We start from the raw sequence: 17,481 nt of genomic DNA on the forward strand, positions 1-17,481 counted from the left end.
AAGGGCTGCGCGTCATCAGTCTGTCAACTCAACCACCCTCTTTCACTCCTCGGCTATAAATACCCATCCCAAACCAGGTTTGAGGTATCACTTCTCAACTCCCTCACAACTACTACTATCACACACTTTGCTTCTCAAGCAAATTACTGATTCTCACGCCGGAGAGTGGTAACAAGGAGCACCCCCCATCCCATCCTCCTTCTTATGAGTCACGGTGTGTTTTCCTTGTGCAGGAGACAGCCCGGCTGATGGTCAAGCCACCGATCCTCGGAAAGAAGGGATTAACCCTACTTGACGAGACCAGTGAATTAACCTCTCCTGGTTAACCACTTTTTCATCATTGACGCCCACCGCTACTCTTAGCACTTTTTTCCACATCTTTGTTTTCCCAAGATCATGTCTGATCGTCTAAACAACACTACCGGGGATAGTCTAAACTCCGCAAACCCAAGGCCTGCGGAGACCATTCCTCCACCCCCTAATACTGGCCATATTGGCACATCAACGCAAGGGGGCGTATCCCTTACGTTCGCACAAGATCTGTCACAGTATGCTTCTGTGATACCTCCAGGCACAAACCTCCATGCCTGGTATGACTAACAGCAAGCTATGCTGGCTGCAACATACAACAGAGCTTACGCAGAAGCGCAAGTACCAGTCGGGCCTACCCCGGCGCCGCATACACCTGCGGGTCGTATTTTACAATACGACGGCAAGGCCCCTACACACCTAGCCTCCCGAAATAGGCGTGAAGACCGCGGCTCCTCTTACTGTGAGGTCCGCACAATTAATAAGGATGATTCCTCATACGGGTCCCGCAGCAGGGGCCCAATACATAGCCGCCTGGGCCCTCAGGGCGAAAACAGGCGGCAATCCACAGCCCATCGCGGCTCCGGCATCCATAGCCGGCTGGGACCTCAATCCCACCATGAAGATATGGCCGTACTGATCCGGACGACTGTACATACTGCGGGGAGTCCCATGCTACTAGCAATAGACCAGGAGGACGCAATTATGTTCCTCCCACTCAACCCCACACCACATATCTCCGCGCTGCAAAGCGCCACCAGAGCCAACCCTACAGGCCAAAATCTGCGGCCGAAAACTCTAAGTTTGCCCCGGAGATTGCCCACGCCGATGTCACCACCACTAAATTCCCATTAAACATTGGGAAATACAATGGTTCGTCTGACTCGGACGATCACTTTGAACATTTTCACCGGCGCAGGGTGCAACGGCAGGTGGGACGAGCCCAACTGGTGTCATTTTTTCACCCAGACCCTCACGGGTCTAGCGAGGGCTTGGTTCGATTCTTTGCCAGTGGGATCACTAGCCTCATTTGAGGACTTGCAAGCAAAGTTCCTCGCACATTTTAGCCAGCAGCGACGTCACAAACGTGATTCTATGGATGTCATGAACATCTGGCGCGGAGACAACAAATCTCTCGAGTCGTTTGTCATCCGTTACAACAAAGAGTGCCTAGAGATAGGCGGCGTTGTAGACCAAATGGCACGCAACCATTTCATTCGAGCCGTCAAGGATGAAGAAATGGTTATGACCATCTCCGGAAAGGAAGGCTTGCCAAAGAAATGGGAAGACGTTATGGCTGCGGTCAAGACGTACGCCCAGACTCAGCGGTCCCTCAAGTCGCCTGTCACAAAGGCACAACCACAAGCGGAACGCCAGTCCTCCCGCTAGGAACCCAAGCGCAACAACAAGCGTAAACGGGACACATGGAATCGCGGCAGCGACCCTAAACCATATGTCCCGCGTAACAACCAGCCCGACGTAAGGGCAACAATCAACGCCCAACGTGAAAACCGGGCGTCGAAGAAGGAATCTCGGGACCATAACTGGACCGAGATCAATCAGTCGCTAAGCGACGTCCTCCTTACGAACGTGCAATTCTTGCGACCGGCCCAACCGATGAAGTCCAAGAAGAACCAGGATCTCACACTCTACTGTGAGTATCACAAGGACTCGGGCCACACAACAAAGAATTGCATCAGTCTCCGACTGGAGATTGAGCGAGCCCTAAAGGAGGGGAAGCTGCAACATCTGCTGCCAGCCGCGCAAAAGCAAACCAAGCGCATCACCCCCCACAACGAGGGCACCTTCATGGGTAAGAGGACCATATACGTGGCCTCAACCCACATGATCAATGGAGGAAAAGGAACGCCGCGCAAGGCGGTAAGAAGACCGGACAACGACTGGAAAGACGAGCAAGTGGTCTTCCCGAAAGTCCGAGGCGGACCGCGCGACAGGCGCGCCGTCGTTATTACAGGCTACCTGGCTCACTACTACACCGAACGACTATTCATCGACCCGGGCAGTACATCTGACATCATTTACGAGCAGTGCTTCAACCAGTTCGATCAAGAAGACAAAGATCGGTTGCAGCCGCTAGACTACCCTTTGGCCGGATTTGCGGGGGAACCCGTATTCCCCCTGGGCCAAATCACTTTTCCTGTGCGCCTCACCAACGGAAGGTACACACGAACGGAGGAGGTAAACTTCATGGTTTTACCTCACACCTCCAAATACGACGTGCTTCTCGGAAGGGAGTCCCAATGTGACTTCAACATGATTACGTCCGTACCCCACTCTGCTGTCAGTTTCCCAACCGAAATGGGGGTCGCGATAATCTACGCACGCAGAGAAGTCATGTCATCGGACGAGCTATATCCGACCAAAATAGCAAGGCCTGCACCTAACACCCAACCAGAAAAATGGGTTCTTAAAGCAAGACACCCAGAGCAAACGATCACGTTGGGCCACGCCTTGTCCCACAGCATCAAAGCGTGCCTGAAGCAGCTCCTCTTCAGGAACCAGGATATTTTTTGCGTGGACACCCGCAGACATGACAGGGGTGCCACGCGAAATTGCGCAACATTTCTTGAATACCTTGCCAGGTATCAAGCCGGTGATCCAAGGCCAACGCCACCTTGGATACGCAAAGAACGAGGCGATGCATGAGCAGGTCAAAGAATTGCTCTCCGCAGGCATCCTACGGGAAGTCAAGTACCAAACTTGGTTATCCAACCCAGTCATGGTAGAAAAACCAAACGGGGGCTGGCGCATGTGTGTTGATTACAAAGATCTCAACAAAGCTTGCCCCAAAGACTGTTATGCACTTCCCGAAATTGACGAAAAGGTCGATAACCTCACCCCATTTCGGTGGAAGTGCTTCCTCGATTGCTACAAAGGCTATCACCTGTAACACCCCAAAACGGGTTTGGTAATCAAACTCTGTTAATGCTAAAACACGGGTAAAATACCGTTAGCGGTAAAGGTAACCCGGTAAATATTAGGATTTAAAATAAATAAACCTAATATTCAATAAAACGAGAGTAAATGCTTTTAAGGAAATAAAGTTTATAAGAAGCCTGAATTAACGGGACTTAAAATAAACTGAGTTATAATTCCCCGAACCCACTAAGTTAACTAGGAATATTTAACCTAGTTAATAAGTGAGAGTAGTGTTAGAAATAGTTAGATTGTGGCCTACTTAATAACTAACCAAATATGAGGGACCAAACTGAGATATCTTGAAAATGGTTTTAATAAAAAAAAATAACACAACACACACTAAAAAGTGTGTGTGTGCGTGCGTAGGATGGCCAGGAGAAAGCTCCCATGGAGCTCTAGCCCTAAATCCAACAAATCTCTCAAATTGAAGCTCAAATCAAACCCAAATCGTCTGCATGTTTACAAATTCGTGATCACCTAGTCATTGGGATTACAAGGTATGTTGAATTTTTTGATTTGGTGATACTTTGAGATTATGATGAACAATCATAATCAAAATTCTGGAATGAATGTTGAATCTATGAGTGTTATTGTGATTATATCTTGGTTTAGAAACAAACCCTAGTAGAAAATTTGATGAATTGTTGTCAAAACTAGGGATTTAGTAATTACCCTATTATGTGCTAAGTGGGTTTTATGTTAATATGATGAACACTCAGATTAGAATGTAAGATTGATAAGTATTGAGGTTATGATATAAGTTCTAGATGTAATTCATGAACACTAGACTTTGAGGTTTGAATGTGTTGATGTTAACCATGGTAAAGATAACTAGTTATGAACTAGTTAGTAAATATGTAAAATTATGCACACTAGGTGTTTGTTAAAATGCCTAAATGAAAACTAAAGTGTTGAAATTAGAGCGAAAACGCGTATTTGAATGATATGGCGATTACGCGTAATATGAAGTGATAAGGGTTCTAAATATTGTGTTGATTTAGACTTAATGTTGTAGACCTTGTGATTTAAAGTAGTTAACCTTAATAAGCTAAGTTAACTAATCATGAAGTCGAATAGTAGTTTCGACATATGAAATTAGTGAGATGGAATAGTCGTGAATAATTATGACTAATCTAACCATCTTACAATTTACAATGATAGTTTGACGATTAACAAGCTAGGTGAAAGCTTGGAAACGAAGCGGGTCAAACGAAGCAGGAATGACGGAAAGGCATAATTTGGAAGTAAGGTAAGTATGGCTTACACTAGTCTTATATTTTAGAATATTCTCTTATCGTTTTAGTTACGAATAAGATAAATACATAGTTGAGGTATGATGCTCCGGCGAGTAGACGTACGGAACAAGATAGTCGAGCATGACAAGAAACCATGTTGATGGTTTAAAAGGAGTTAAATCGGTAATTCGATCATTTTATGACAAATGGAAAATGAATTTTTAAATGGTTACCTTATAGGGTAAACCAAAACAAACAATAAGGGTAAAACGGTAAATTGGTCACACATTGACCATAACTATTGGTTTTAAAGGACACTTATGAAGTAAGCCTTAATAGGCCAAAAGGTGTTAAGAAATGAATTTTAGGTAAAATGACCGCACGATGTGAATCGGAGCGAGTCATATTGTCGAGATGAAAATACATGTCGTCTCGCTAATATAATCGGTCATTTAGACCAAACGGGTCAAAAGGTGAAATTATCACCCTTTGACAATATCGACTAACGGGTTGTCGAGTGGTATGATTTTAGGGAATAAATAGCACATGGATGTTTACGGCGCTATCTTTTAGCCGCCACTAAGGCAAGGTATTGAAACGGGTCAATATATTGATCAGAGCCAGGTATGTATAATAACACAACTCATCATGTAGAATTTGGTGTTCTATAAGAGTTAGACAAGGTTAAAATATAGATATTCGGTTATCTTTTAGGTAAACCGAATAAATTGAGTTAAGATTATAGTGTTTTAGAAGCACATGGGTTTACAAACAAGAATTATAGTTAAAAGGTCGGATTTTGAGTCAAACAAGTATTTAAAGGTCCTTGTAGTAAAAGAAGGGTGAAAATTGACCAAATTGCCCTTGTAAGCTAATTCGAAAGAACAACCTTTAAAGGTGGTTTGGAAACGAGTTTTAGGATTAAATAAATGCTTAGAATGAGTATGAGTAGTGAAAGATGTAAATTCTTGGGTCGAAAGACTTTATATGAATCTTTGCCGTAAAATGATAATCCGAGGGGTAAAACTCGGAATATATAGATATCCACATTAAACCCAACACACATATAGTTGTCGTGGAAGATTACTTGATAAGAAATGTAGGAATAAGATGCTAGAAATGAATGAAAGCGATTTCATGCTTTAAAGTGCTTAAAATACCCTTAACGGGTCAAAATAAGCATACGAGCGAAAACGGGTTTAAATTGTGTAATAAATTTATGATTAGAACCTAATATGGTAGGTAACATTAATTTGAAGAAGTGTATGAGATATAGAAATCAAACAAATACATTTGTTTGATAAAATGCATAAACGGGTTAAAATTCGGTAAAAAGGTAACGAGTCGAAGGCTTAGAAGTCTCAAAATTTCTTATGTTGGATGTAGGATTTTAACTCCATAAGATGGAGGATTAAATTACGGACGCGTAGGAAAAATAATCGGGTAAAACGGATCAATAACGAAGAAGTTATGGCCGTTTCCGTGAAAACTGGCATAGCTGAAACTGAGCTGCAGACCTGCTGGAAAAGTGCCTCCCCGCGCCACGCGAGGGAGCAACATGGCGCCGTCACGTGGCGCGAAAGAACCCCTTTTTGTTGAAAAATTTGTATTTCAATCAGTTCAGCTTCCTGGACTCGTTTTGACACGTTTTAAACTACGTATGACTGATTCAATTCATGTTTTATGGATTGTAGGTATATTTACAGTACCGAAGGATGATCAAGCTCAACGAAGAACCGAACACGATTAAGTTACAAGCTTCCGCACTATGTATCGTTGTTATGTTAAATGACGAAACTCACACATGTTATGTTGTATAGTTCTAATTCAGTAAAAGTTTTAATGAACCCGTATTTTTAATGTATTTGAAATCATAATTACTCGTTTATTTTCGTAAATTATACGAAAACCTTTAAATAATAATAAGGGTGTTACATCACCAAGTACAAATGGCAATCGAGGATGAAGATAAAACGGCATTCCGCACACCTACCGGGAATTACTGTTATACAAAAATGCCGTTTGAGTTGCGCAACGCGGGCGAACCTATCAAAAATTGATGAACGGCACTTTTGGTGATCAAATCAGCAAAAGTGTCGAAATCTATATGAAGCATGGAATAGGATACCATGCTCACCGATATTGAAAGAACATTCCAAACTCTGCGAAGCGTCAATATGAAGCTCAATCCAGGGAAATGCTCGTTTGGAATGGAGGAAGGCAAGTTCCTTGGATTCATCGTCACCAAAGATGGATTCAAGGTGAACCCGGAAAAAGTTCAAGCGATCGAGCGCATGCCATCGTCTTCCACGATGAAAGAAATGCAACGACTAGCCGGCAGGTTAGCGGCACTGAATAGATTCTTAGCCAATCATGCAGCTAAATCTTATCCTTTCATCAAGACCCTGCGGAACTGCTTAAAAAAGGAGCAATTCCAATGGACCGCAGAGGCCGAAAACGCTTTCCGGGAGATGAAAAAGTGTTTGATACAACTCCCAACTCTAACCGCACCACGCAAGAAAGTACCATTTATCTTGTACCTATCTGCCGCGGACAACGCGGTAGGAGCGGTACTCATAGTGGAGCGGGAGGGAGTTCAAACACCCATCTACTATATCGGCAAATTGCTCAACGACCCAGAGACAAGATACTCTATCATGGAGAAGTTGATACTGGCACTTGTGCACGCATCGAGACAGTTACGACGTTACATTGCAAACCACGTCATCACGGTGCTAACCAACTACAGGATCGGCCCGATCCTATCAAAACCCGACATCTCTGGGAGATTAGCAAAATGGGCAATTGAGCTGGGCGCATACACGCTAAACTATAAGCCACGCCCCGCAATCAAAGGCTAGGTTCTAGCTGATTTTGTTGCCGAAGTATCGGCAAATCGCATTCAGGAATGCGAAGAAGAACAAAACTCTGCACCGCCACCATCCTCCTCAGAAACCTGGGCACTATATACCGATGGTGCATCCAACGAGGATGGTGCAGGTGCGGGTCTGCGACTCGTCAGCCTCGATGGCCAAGAGCTTACCTATGCAATCCGCCTCGATTTCAAAAGCACAAATAACGAGGCAGAGTATAAGGCTCTACTGGCAGGGCTACGTCTGGCAGTCAAACTCGGCGTCCAACATTTGTAAGCACAGGTCGACTCACTATTGGTTGCAGGGCAGGTGCGCGGTGAATATGCTGCAAAAGGGGATAGTATGATCCTCTACCTCGAACAGGCCTTGCAACTGAAAGCAAAATTCACTTCCTTCAATATTCGCCACATCAACAGGAGTAAAAACAAACCTGCGGATGCACTTTCAAAACTCGCATCCACCAGCTTCCAACACTTGGCAAAGGAGATTCGCATTCAAATTCTGCAGAACCCCTCAGTACCCCTGCGCCAAGTCAACGTCATCCAGTACGGCACCACATCCTGGATGACACCAATCATTGCATACTTGCAATCAAGTGTTACTCCCGAAAGCAAAGCAGAGGCGCGCAAATTACAAAACAAAGCGTGCCATTATCAAATGGGAGACGGTATTTTATACCGTAAATCATACCTGGGGCCACTCCTACGGTGCGTCGACCCCCAAGGTGCCACGTATCTAATCAAAGAGATACACGAAGGATTGTGTGGCATACACGCGGGCCCACGCATGGTGGTGGCCAAAATTATGAACGCCGGATACTACTGGCCCGGCATGCACCTGGACGCGGTCAAGGTGTTACGCAAGTGTTTTAACTGTCAGTGACATGCTCCCAAAACCTTGCACCCCAAGAACAACCTAATCCCCGTCACCACCTCATGGCCATTTCAAAAAATGGGCAATCGATGTGATGGGGCCATTTCCAGACGCACCAGGTGCGGTGAAGTTTATCATAGTGGCTGTTGATTACTTTACAAAATGGGTAGAGGCAAAACCGCTCGCCTCAACCACTGCTATGATAACAATTAAATTCGTTTGGGAACATATCATCTGCCGTTTCGGTTTACCGATGTGCATCGTTACCGACAACGGCACCAACTTCGCTGCCGAAGACTTTTAAAATTGGCTAAAGGAACTAAACATTGAACACATATTCTCCTCAGTAGCGCATCCGCAAGGGAATGGCCAAGTAGAGAGTATCAATAAAAGTTTAGTTGAAGGCATCAAGGCACGGTTGGGAACAGCCAGACGCGGCTGGGTCGATGAACTCCCTAGTATCTTATGGGCCCACAGGACCAGCCCAAAGACAAGTAACGGCGAGACACCCTTCAGCCTGGTCTATGGCTCGGAGGCAGTGATCCCCGCTGAAGTCGGTTTCCCTTCACCCCGAATGTGGCTATCAACAAAATAGACAATGAGGTTGAACGCAGGGTTGACTTGGACCTTCTAGAGGAAAGGCGTGAAAACACAGCAATCAACGGAGCCAAGTACAAAACCAAACTTGAAAAGTATTACAATGCACGTGTTCGCATTTGTACCTTCAACCCGGGAGACTACGTCCTTCGTGACAATGAAGCATCTAACGCAGAACGCTAATGGAAACTTGCCCCTAAGTGGGAAGGACCCTACCTCATCCAAGAGGTCCTGGGCAAAGGCGCGTACAAACTACAAACGTTAGAAGGCGAACCTATCGCACGCACATGGAATGCACAACAGTTTCGAAGCTGTTACATGTAAGCCATGTTTTTACATTTTCCATATCGGGCCGCAGGCCATTTACAAATAAATAAATAAACGATTCAATGCAATATTGTTTGTTTCCTTCTATTACAAATGCGTGTTCCACTTTGCGGTATCTGCAAAAACAGGTTGGCAAAATCTTCATTCGCGATACCCACACAAAGTGGTAACCACACACAAATATTGTAATAGGCCAGCAAAGGCAAAACATTAAATGTCTATCCGGCTGGATACGCACATACGGTTTTCACAAAACCTACACAATTCCTAAACCTTAACGGGATGAAAACAGGAATTGACTAATACTCATACGACAAAGGTATAGAGTATACTCAATTGCGCTTTACAGCCAACAGAGTCATCCATATACACGCTCACACAAAGAAAGTAAAAGAGTTTTTTTTACATACTTTGAGCCACACATACTTGCATATCACCTAGATATGCAAAAGGCAAATTCAGACTTAATGCTATTCACAATAATAACATTAACTCATACACGTTCAAACATGCAAGTAATAAAAAACACTTGTACAAACTGAACTAAACGATTAAACTTTATATTCAAAAAATTTCTACACCTTCGCGGTGCACAAGAAATTTACATAAAGTTTTTAAACATTTACATCGAGGAAACAAAAAAAGGGCACGCAGGCCAACATAGTCCTTCTTTGTACCGCTGGTACCCGCATCACCCTTGCCATCACCAGCGGTCTCTTCCTCCTCTTTCTCATCACCTTACAACAACTGCAAGCGGTCTACATAGTCTTCCGCGTCCAAGCATTTATCAACTTCCTCCAGGGCGGAAATGGACATGTCGTTGTACGCTGCAAGAGCGGCAGCAAGACGCGCTTTAGTATCCACGCCATGAAACCAGACCGTTCATCGGTAAGTTTGCCTTGGGATAAAAGGTTCATATGACTGATACATCGGTTGTAGCCAGCTTTAAAACCAGCCTCCCGCGCGCGCAGCTTAATCTGCTCTACAGCAGCTGCATTCTCAGGTGCGTCGTGGATAGCACTAACAATCTGCAAAGTACAAGCAATAAGGTTAGCAAAGGCAAACCTAAAAAGATAGCAAAGGCAACAGGTACTTACATGCCCGATACCGTGATAACACATCCAATCACGATCAGCCTTCAACTGCTCAAAGGAAGAAGTCAGGCTATCTCTAGCCTCGGCAGCCTCCCTTGTACGCGCTTCGCCTTCGGCCGCGCGTGCAGTAACCTCCGCAAGCATGGTCACCCGGCTCTGCACTTCAGCCTTTCAATAATAAAGAAAACACAAGTGTACAAAGATAAACAAACATACTTGTTAAAGAAAGATACAAATTCAAGAGCAAAAACAACTCATACCTCGAGGCCCTCAACAGTCTTGTTTAAATAGGTACGGTCAGCATTTGCCTCTTTAAGAGCCTTGACAGCGCGGCCCTCCGCCTCCTTGGCCTCTTTGGCAACCCCCTCAGCTGCCGTCTTCTCCTTCATTAAAGTAGCGTTCGCTGCTTTGAGATTGGTGACCTCCTGGCGAACATGAAACAACTTTTCATTCTGTTTTGCCGAAGATTCTTTCCAGCTCTTGCGCTCATCAGAAAGCAACTTGGAAAGAGTACGAACCTGTTTAAGGCCAGCAGTTGCAGCCCACTCCTCAGTTTCCTTATACTGCCCAAAGCAACCTTCTCCCTTTTAAGCTGCTCCGCACCCTCACGAGCAACTTTCACCAACTCTTCAGCCTCAGCCCGCAAGTGAGCAGTTTCCTCATCCTTGCGTCCCAGCACCTTGTAGTCTTCTATAATGGCATTCGCCATTATGGAACTCCCAACAAGCATGGACGAGAGTTGGTTGATCCGTTTCTCACGAGACAGGTCGCGGGCATGAAAGACCTCAAAAGGAGTGCCCAAACCACTCAAAATATCCCTGCATGCGGAGGGATCAGTGGAAATATCATCCCCTTGCATAACATTCCTAGGGGGACGGTGATAGTTCATACTCCGGTCTTCTGTGTAGGTGCGGAAGTAGAACTCCAGTTCAGACTCATCAGGCTGAATGGAGGGCCCTTCACCACCCTCACCCCCGGACGCAGAGCCGGAAGCCTTCTCCACTGCAGGAGACTTCTGCGTGTCAGCATCAACGAATCTCAGATTTTCGATATTCCCCAGGAAGATCAGATTATCATGGGAATCCACCGTATCAAAGATCTGAGCCGCGGGTTTCTTCCCAGTATCCTCTGCCCGCGCAGACGGCTCAGTTACCACTTTGATGGAAGGGCTTCTGGTAAATTCTTTATCAACCCCCGCATCCGCAGCCGCGTCATGCGTAGGGTAAAGAGGAGCATCAAATAAAAAGGAGAAGTCTCCATCTTGCAGTTTTGCGAGCAAAGGAAAAATAACTATCAATTACAAGTCCAAGGACGAACACTTGTAAAATTATAAGTCACTTACCAGCCTCAACCGCAGGTTTTGTCTGCGAGACACCAGTTGTCCGTTTTGTCTGTAACCTCGGACTTTTCTTCTCGCCGGCACCAGCAGCCTTCTCCTCTGCCCTCCTTTTCTTCTTCTCATCGGCAGGCTTGGAACCCGCAGAGGATCCACTGCCGCCGCACCACCACCTGGAACACCCAAACCCTAAAGGGTGTCAGACACTACCACGTAATCGGTGTATCTGCGGAAACGAGAACAAGATATACCTGCCCCCTGCGGCACCAAAGGAGGAACAACAGCAGGCTTAGGCTTTTTCTTGTGGCGACCCCGCACTGTTTTCTCCACATGCTTCTTCTCTACATGCTTCTCGGGGACACCTTTCACCTCAAAATCGCCCAGGGATCCAAGATTACCTGCGTTTAAATCATCAAACAAGCAAGTCAGAAAGGTGAACTTCTTTACAAAGCAAGTAAGAAGATTATAGACTATACCTTTGCCTTGCGGAAGGGGTGCTTTCAACCCCTCGCGATCAGGGATGCGGAAGTTGTCGCGAATGGTCAAGTTAAAACCTCCACAGGGCAGCGTCCTCTGATAGTACACTACAAATCAGTAACACGCAAAGAAGTAAGGAAACCGCATAAGAGTAAAAATACTTAGCACCACTCTTCTCCCGCACAACGGGCCTTGCTTTCCTATCAGGCCTAGTCAACATCATCCGCAGCACCCACAACTGCGAGTTGTCCAGCTTCTTAAACTCAATGGTCCTCAACCTTGGGAACCACTCCACCGTATCAGCCCGGGGAACAGCAATATCCTTCGCAAGGATAGTCTCAGCCACATTCCGCAGCGTCATGTTGGCAACAACTGCGACAGCTTTAATGTAGAAGAACCTTGTCTTCCACTTCGTAATACCCTTCGGAGGGGTCATCAGCTTGGGACTATCATAACGCTGACCAAAAGAAAAAAAAAAGTGTTCACCGTCAACTGGTAAAACCGCCGGGAGTTTTCAACGGAAAGTTCCAAACCAAGAGCACGAAAAGTGTACTCAAAGTTTCGAATCCGAATCATCCCGAACGGGCTCAGTTGGGAAACATGGATCTTGTAATACTCCAGAACCTCAGCAACAAAGATAGTCAATGGTAGCCGAAGGTTAGCATCAACGAAGAAATCAGCCCACATGGGGACATAACCTGCCGGAGCATCGGCACCAGTGTCACCTTCCTGTGGGTGTATAAACCCATACTCTTGGGGCATCTGAATACTGGTCATCAGGATATCAAACTGACCCTTTGACCACTTCAACACTGGTAGGCTCCCGCCGGGGGCAGCACCACCTTCTTCTTCCTCTTCCGCCGGCGGCGGCGAAGAAGGATCTGGGTTTTCACCCTCAGCATTATGAGGATTTGATGGTTCAGCCATCAGAGAATGTAATGAAAGAAGACAGAAGATGAGTCGCAAGAAACTCAGAAACCTCACTGGAATATCAAACAAGTTCTCGGAGAAGACGAAGGACACTCTTTCTCTCGCCAGAAATTTTTGAAATTTTGAACAAGTGAGGGGAAACCACAAACGGCTTCCCCTTTTATAGTCACCGCAATAAATGCGGAACAAAAACCGAAAGGTCGTGGGCAAAAAGAACAAACCATACAGTGACACGTGTTCAGTGACGGTTCCGCTGACGGTTACCACGTGCGAGTGGTCGCCCACACGCCTGACAAAAGAGACTTTTACACTCCTGCTACAGTGCATTTATGACCTTGGGTAGTGCAAACGTCCTTTCGTTTCAGCACATGCCAGGAAATCCTACCAACTTTCACCAACTCACACGTGCATTCAGCCACGTATGCAACAAAAAAGCGACAACATTATCCAAACATAAGCGGCCTGCGGTTTCTCTGGTATACCGCACCATAACCCATACCGCATGTCGTTTTTTTACATACCCCTCAGAAAAGGCAAAAATATATATCTCTACATTATGTAAAGGGGTATAACTAATATCCTCATATACCCACGAGCACACGTGGAATATGCGGAGATGACACACACGAGCCCGCACAGGTGTGTCAGATGCTCAGAACCAGCGTTGCTCTTTGGACTCCGAAAACCGCTTCTCAGGATGAAGCCAACCGCACTCCTTCAAACGTCTTTAAGCTTCAAATCACTCGTGTCCGGTTCACAACCACAGAGGGTGCGCAAACAGCTTCTCGTTTGGGAAAAGGATAAGTATGATGCGCGACCGCACATCAGCAACCCTGACTCCTGATCCTTCAAGAGCCGCATCCAAGCAAAACACTCTTTTAAAGTGAGTCTTTTGTTAGCAAGCCACAGACACTCATGAGTCACTGCGGTTACACCTCCAGCTCCGTGATCGGTAGCTACGGTAGAGCCACGATTAAGTCATCATACAGGAAAACTGAACTGCTTCCCATTGAAGCGTGAAGAAAAGTGGCTACAGAACAAGTGCGGACGAGATTCCCAATCATCTAAAGGGATCTCGTTGGGCAACAAGCCAAGGAACAGTGGTAACAAGTCTGCTTATGACTTTGTTTGCCCACTTATGAGCTGGATAGAATAAACAATGGTGGGCACAGCCATACCTATGACCATGTTTATTTGACCATTATCCAGATTCACATTGTTCGACCAAACACGACCAACAATGACGCAAGTACCTCACATTGTTCGGTCAAACATGGCCAGCAACGTAAAGGAACGAGGTAACCGCAAAGGACGTGCGGTTACTTGAGAGCTAATTGGAAGAACATGAACACCCCACAAAATAGGGATCATCATTACATGTCCAATTGCTGAACATAGAGCTTGAGCAAAGGCACTTACAGCATTACATCAGCTACCGCAGAGGTTACAACTAGATTTGCGACCGCGGACGTCTTCCGTCACCGTCGCAAAGGTTGGTTCGAAGCCCGCTCACATCTTCAGTCACGATCTCAGGGGTTGGTTCGACACACCAACAGGTGGCACCCAACCCAGATGACATCAGAAAAAGGTAGACCATACTACCGGATCAAAACCCTAGGCTGAGAATTTCGCATCAGATGGAACTTGCTCACCGGTACGGAAGAGACGTCACATGACTCTACCGGATCCCCGGCTTGATTTTCTAGAAGCAGGAGCCATCTACATGGCCTAGAATCTTCTCCAACCTACGAACCACCTTCTAGACACCATAGTCCAGTACTCCTCCCATATGCAACTTGCATAAGGGAGCAACACTAGACTGGGGGGACTTGAAGAGCTATGGTCTCAGATCTCGCGTCAGCACGACCGCGAGTGACCATTACCCTTATCAAAAACCCCCACCAGCAAGAACTTATATGTGTCCGTGCGGGCATGCGCGAACAAAGATGTCGAATCGAATCTGTCAAAAGATGGGAAAATAAAGATAGGCATAAGCGATGCGGCCTGGCACCGCATCCTATGAATATCTCCTTACCTGGTGTATGAAAATGGGTGTACGCATAGCGATGCGGCCTCGCATCGCATCCTGTGAACGTTTTCATCAATACAAGGGATTTGGACAACAACAACAGTCACCACAAGTGGCGATGCGGCCTGGCACCGCATCCCGCAATCTTAGCCAGAGTGAGAACGCGGAAACAACAGTAGTTACCGCAAGCAGCGATGCGGCGCAGCACCGCATCCTGCCCACGAGGCAAGTGGGACTGACACCACAGAGCAAGTGGCACCAATGTCAGTCGCCTGTCAGCCCATACGTAAGCAACAGATTGACACCGCAGTAAGACGTGGCTTCACCTCCACAGCCGAAAAGCCTGACACACCTGCATAAGGGCGGTGCGTCGTCAGTCTGTCAACTCAACCACCCTCCTTCACTACTCGGCTATAAATACCCATCCCAAACCAGGTTTGAGGTATCGCTTCTCAACTCCCTCACAACTACTACTATCACACACTTTGCTTCTCAAGCAAATTACTGATTCTCACGACAGAGAGTGGTAACAAGGACCACCCCCACCCCATCCTCCTTGTTACGAGTCACGGTGTGTTTTCCTTGTGCAGGAGACAGCCCAGCTGACGGTCAAGTCACCGATCCTCGGAAAGAAGGGATTAACCCTACTTGACGAGACCATTGAATTAACCTCTCCTGGTTAACCACTGTTTCATCAGGGGGGTAAGGGTACCAATTGGCCTAAACCCCAGGGGGTAAAATTGCAGTTTACTCTAATTAATAATTAATAATATGTTAATAATAAATTAAGATGGACCATTTTGCCTCTGAAATAAAAGACAAAATAACCAGATTTTAATAGCCAAATAAGAGATGATTTGATTTTTGGACCAAAATAACAATAAAAGTGAAACCACATGGACTCAGATTTAAAAGGTTTGAGTTTTAGACTAAAATGACAAAAGTGACCAAACCTTAGGGACCAAAATAACAGTTTATTCTAAACAAAACTCTATATTTGTAGGAAACAATCGATTACAAATTTACAATACCGTTTAGTTATGAAATCAATTATAATAAATATGAAATGCACCTCTTTTGGAGATAGATGTAACAAACAATACAAAACAACTCCGCTACCACTGCTAATCTTTTCCACCGATCTAAGATTTTTTTTTTTTTAAATGTGGTAAGATGTTTCTTAAATTAAAATACCAAAACAACAAATTACAAACAAAAAACAGGTAAACAAGCAATAAGTTGTGCCGCAACCCCCTTTTGAATTGCAAAACCGATCCTACTAAAGACAAAAAGACTCTTAAGGGTCGAGAAATTACTATTCACGACCCGCTGGACCTGTAACAGCTAAAGCTTCCCTAAGTTAAACACCAAAGTTATTTTGGTCCTAAGGTACATAAGAATGCTACTGATTGACAAACTGATCAATCGCAATTGAAGAACAAGTATACAGCTAATCGACCAACTGATCAAAACGCAAATAAAGAATAAGAGTATAAAGCTAAAGCTTCCCTAAGTTAAACACCGAAGTTCTTTATATATATTTTTATTTTTTTAATTGTTCAAGGCTAATATAGTCATTTCACACATAGTTAACTAAGAAATTTAACAGAGGTTAGGTCAGGGGGACCAACCGAGTTCATTTTTGACAACTTTTACGACCACGCGTGTAATTAGTAAACCACTAAAACCAAGTATGAAATTTTTACAAACCACAGGACGAACCAAGCATTTAACTCTTATTATTATTGTTGTTGTTATGTCGGGGGCTAACTGCCTAAGGGCCACCAACTCTTTATCAAATGTGGATTTTTTGTTTTCGTCTACGGTCTACTCAGGTGGAGCCATTGCTACTTTGAATTTTGGGCTGTTTTTGGACTTACAATTTGTTGTCGGCCCACACAAGTTCAGCGCACTGAGTTACACTTGAGATAAGGTGACCATGGCAATTCTTACATTACAAATTTACATCTATTCCTTCCAATATCTTTAAATTATAAAGTCATTTAATTACTAAATAACTATGAAACTTATATATATATATATATATATATATATATAGAGAGAGAGAGAGAGAGAGAGAGAGAGAGTGAGAGTCTGAGAGAGAGAGAGAGAGATGTCGGTTAACGTACAAAATGTCTTAACGTATGATGCGTACGCGAGGCATTATCAACATGCGAAATTGGTTTATAACGTGCCACTTTTATTTCTATATATACATGCGACTTTCAGTAATATGACATGCGACTTTCAGATATGTATATACATGCGATTTACATGAGACTTTCATGTATACAATATGCGATTTCAGTAATATACCATGCAAATTTTATAGCATTAGATTTTATAACATGCGAACTTGCCTCGCGTACGCAGCGTACGTTAAGACATATTGTACGACATATATATATATATATATATATATATAGAGAGAGAGAGAGAGAGAGAGTGTTTAAAATACAAA

At 44.8% G+C, this 17,481-nt stretch overlaps 1 protein-coding gene across 1 annotated transcript; it reads left to right on the top strand.

Moving 5' to 3' along the window:
- The first annotated feature begins 1,179 nt into the window (after positions 1-1,179).
- Positions 1,180-1,698, top strand: LOC110914401. The gene has a single exon (XM_022159196.1). It carries the CDS (start codon positions 1,180-1,182, stop codon positions 1,696-1,698), a length of 519 nt encoding a protein of 172 aa, XP_022014888.1.
- Positions 1,699-17,481: the final 15,783 nt, after the last annotated feature.

The sequence above is a fragment of the Helianthus annuus genome, chromosome 15 (genome assembly GCF_002127325.2).
Source record: "Helianthus annuus cultivar XRQ/B chromosome 15, HanXRQr2.0-SUNRISE, whole genome shotgun sequence".
In the NCBI taxonomy this organism is placed as follows: domain Eukaryota; kingdom Viridiplantae; phylum Streptophyta; class Magnoliopsida; order Asterales; family Asteraceae; genus Helianthus; species Helianthus annuus.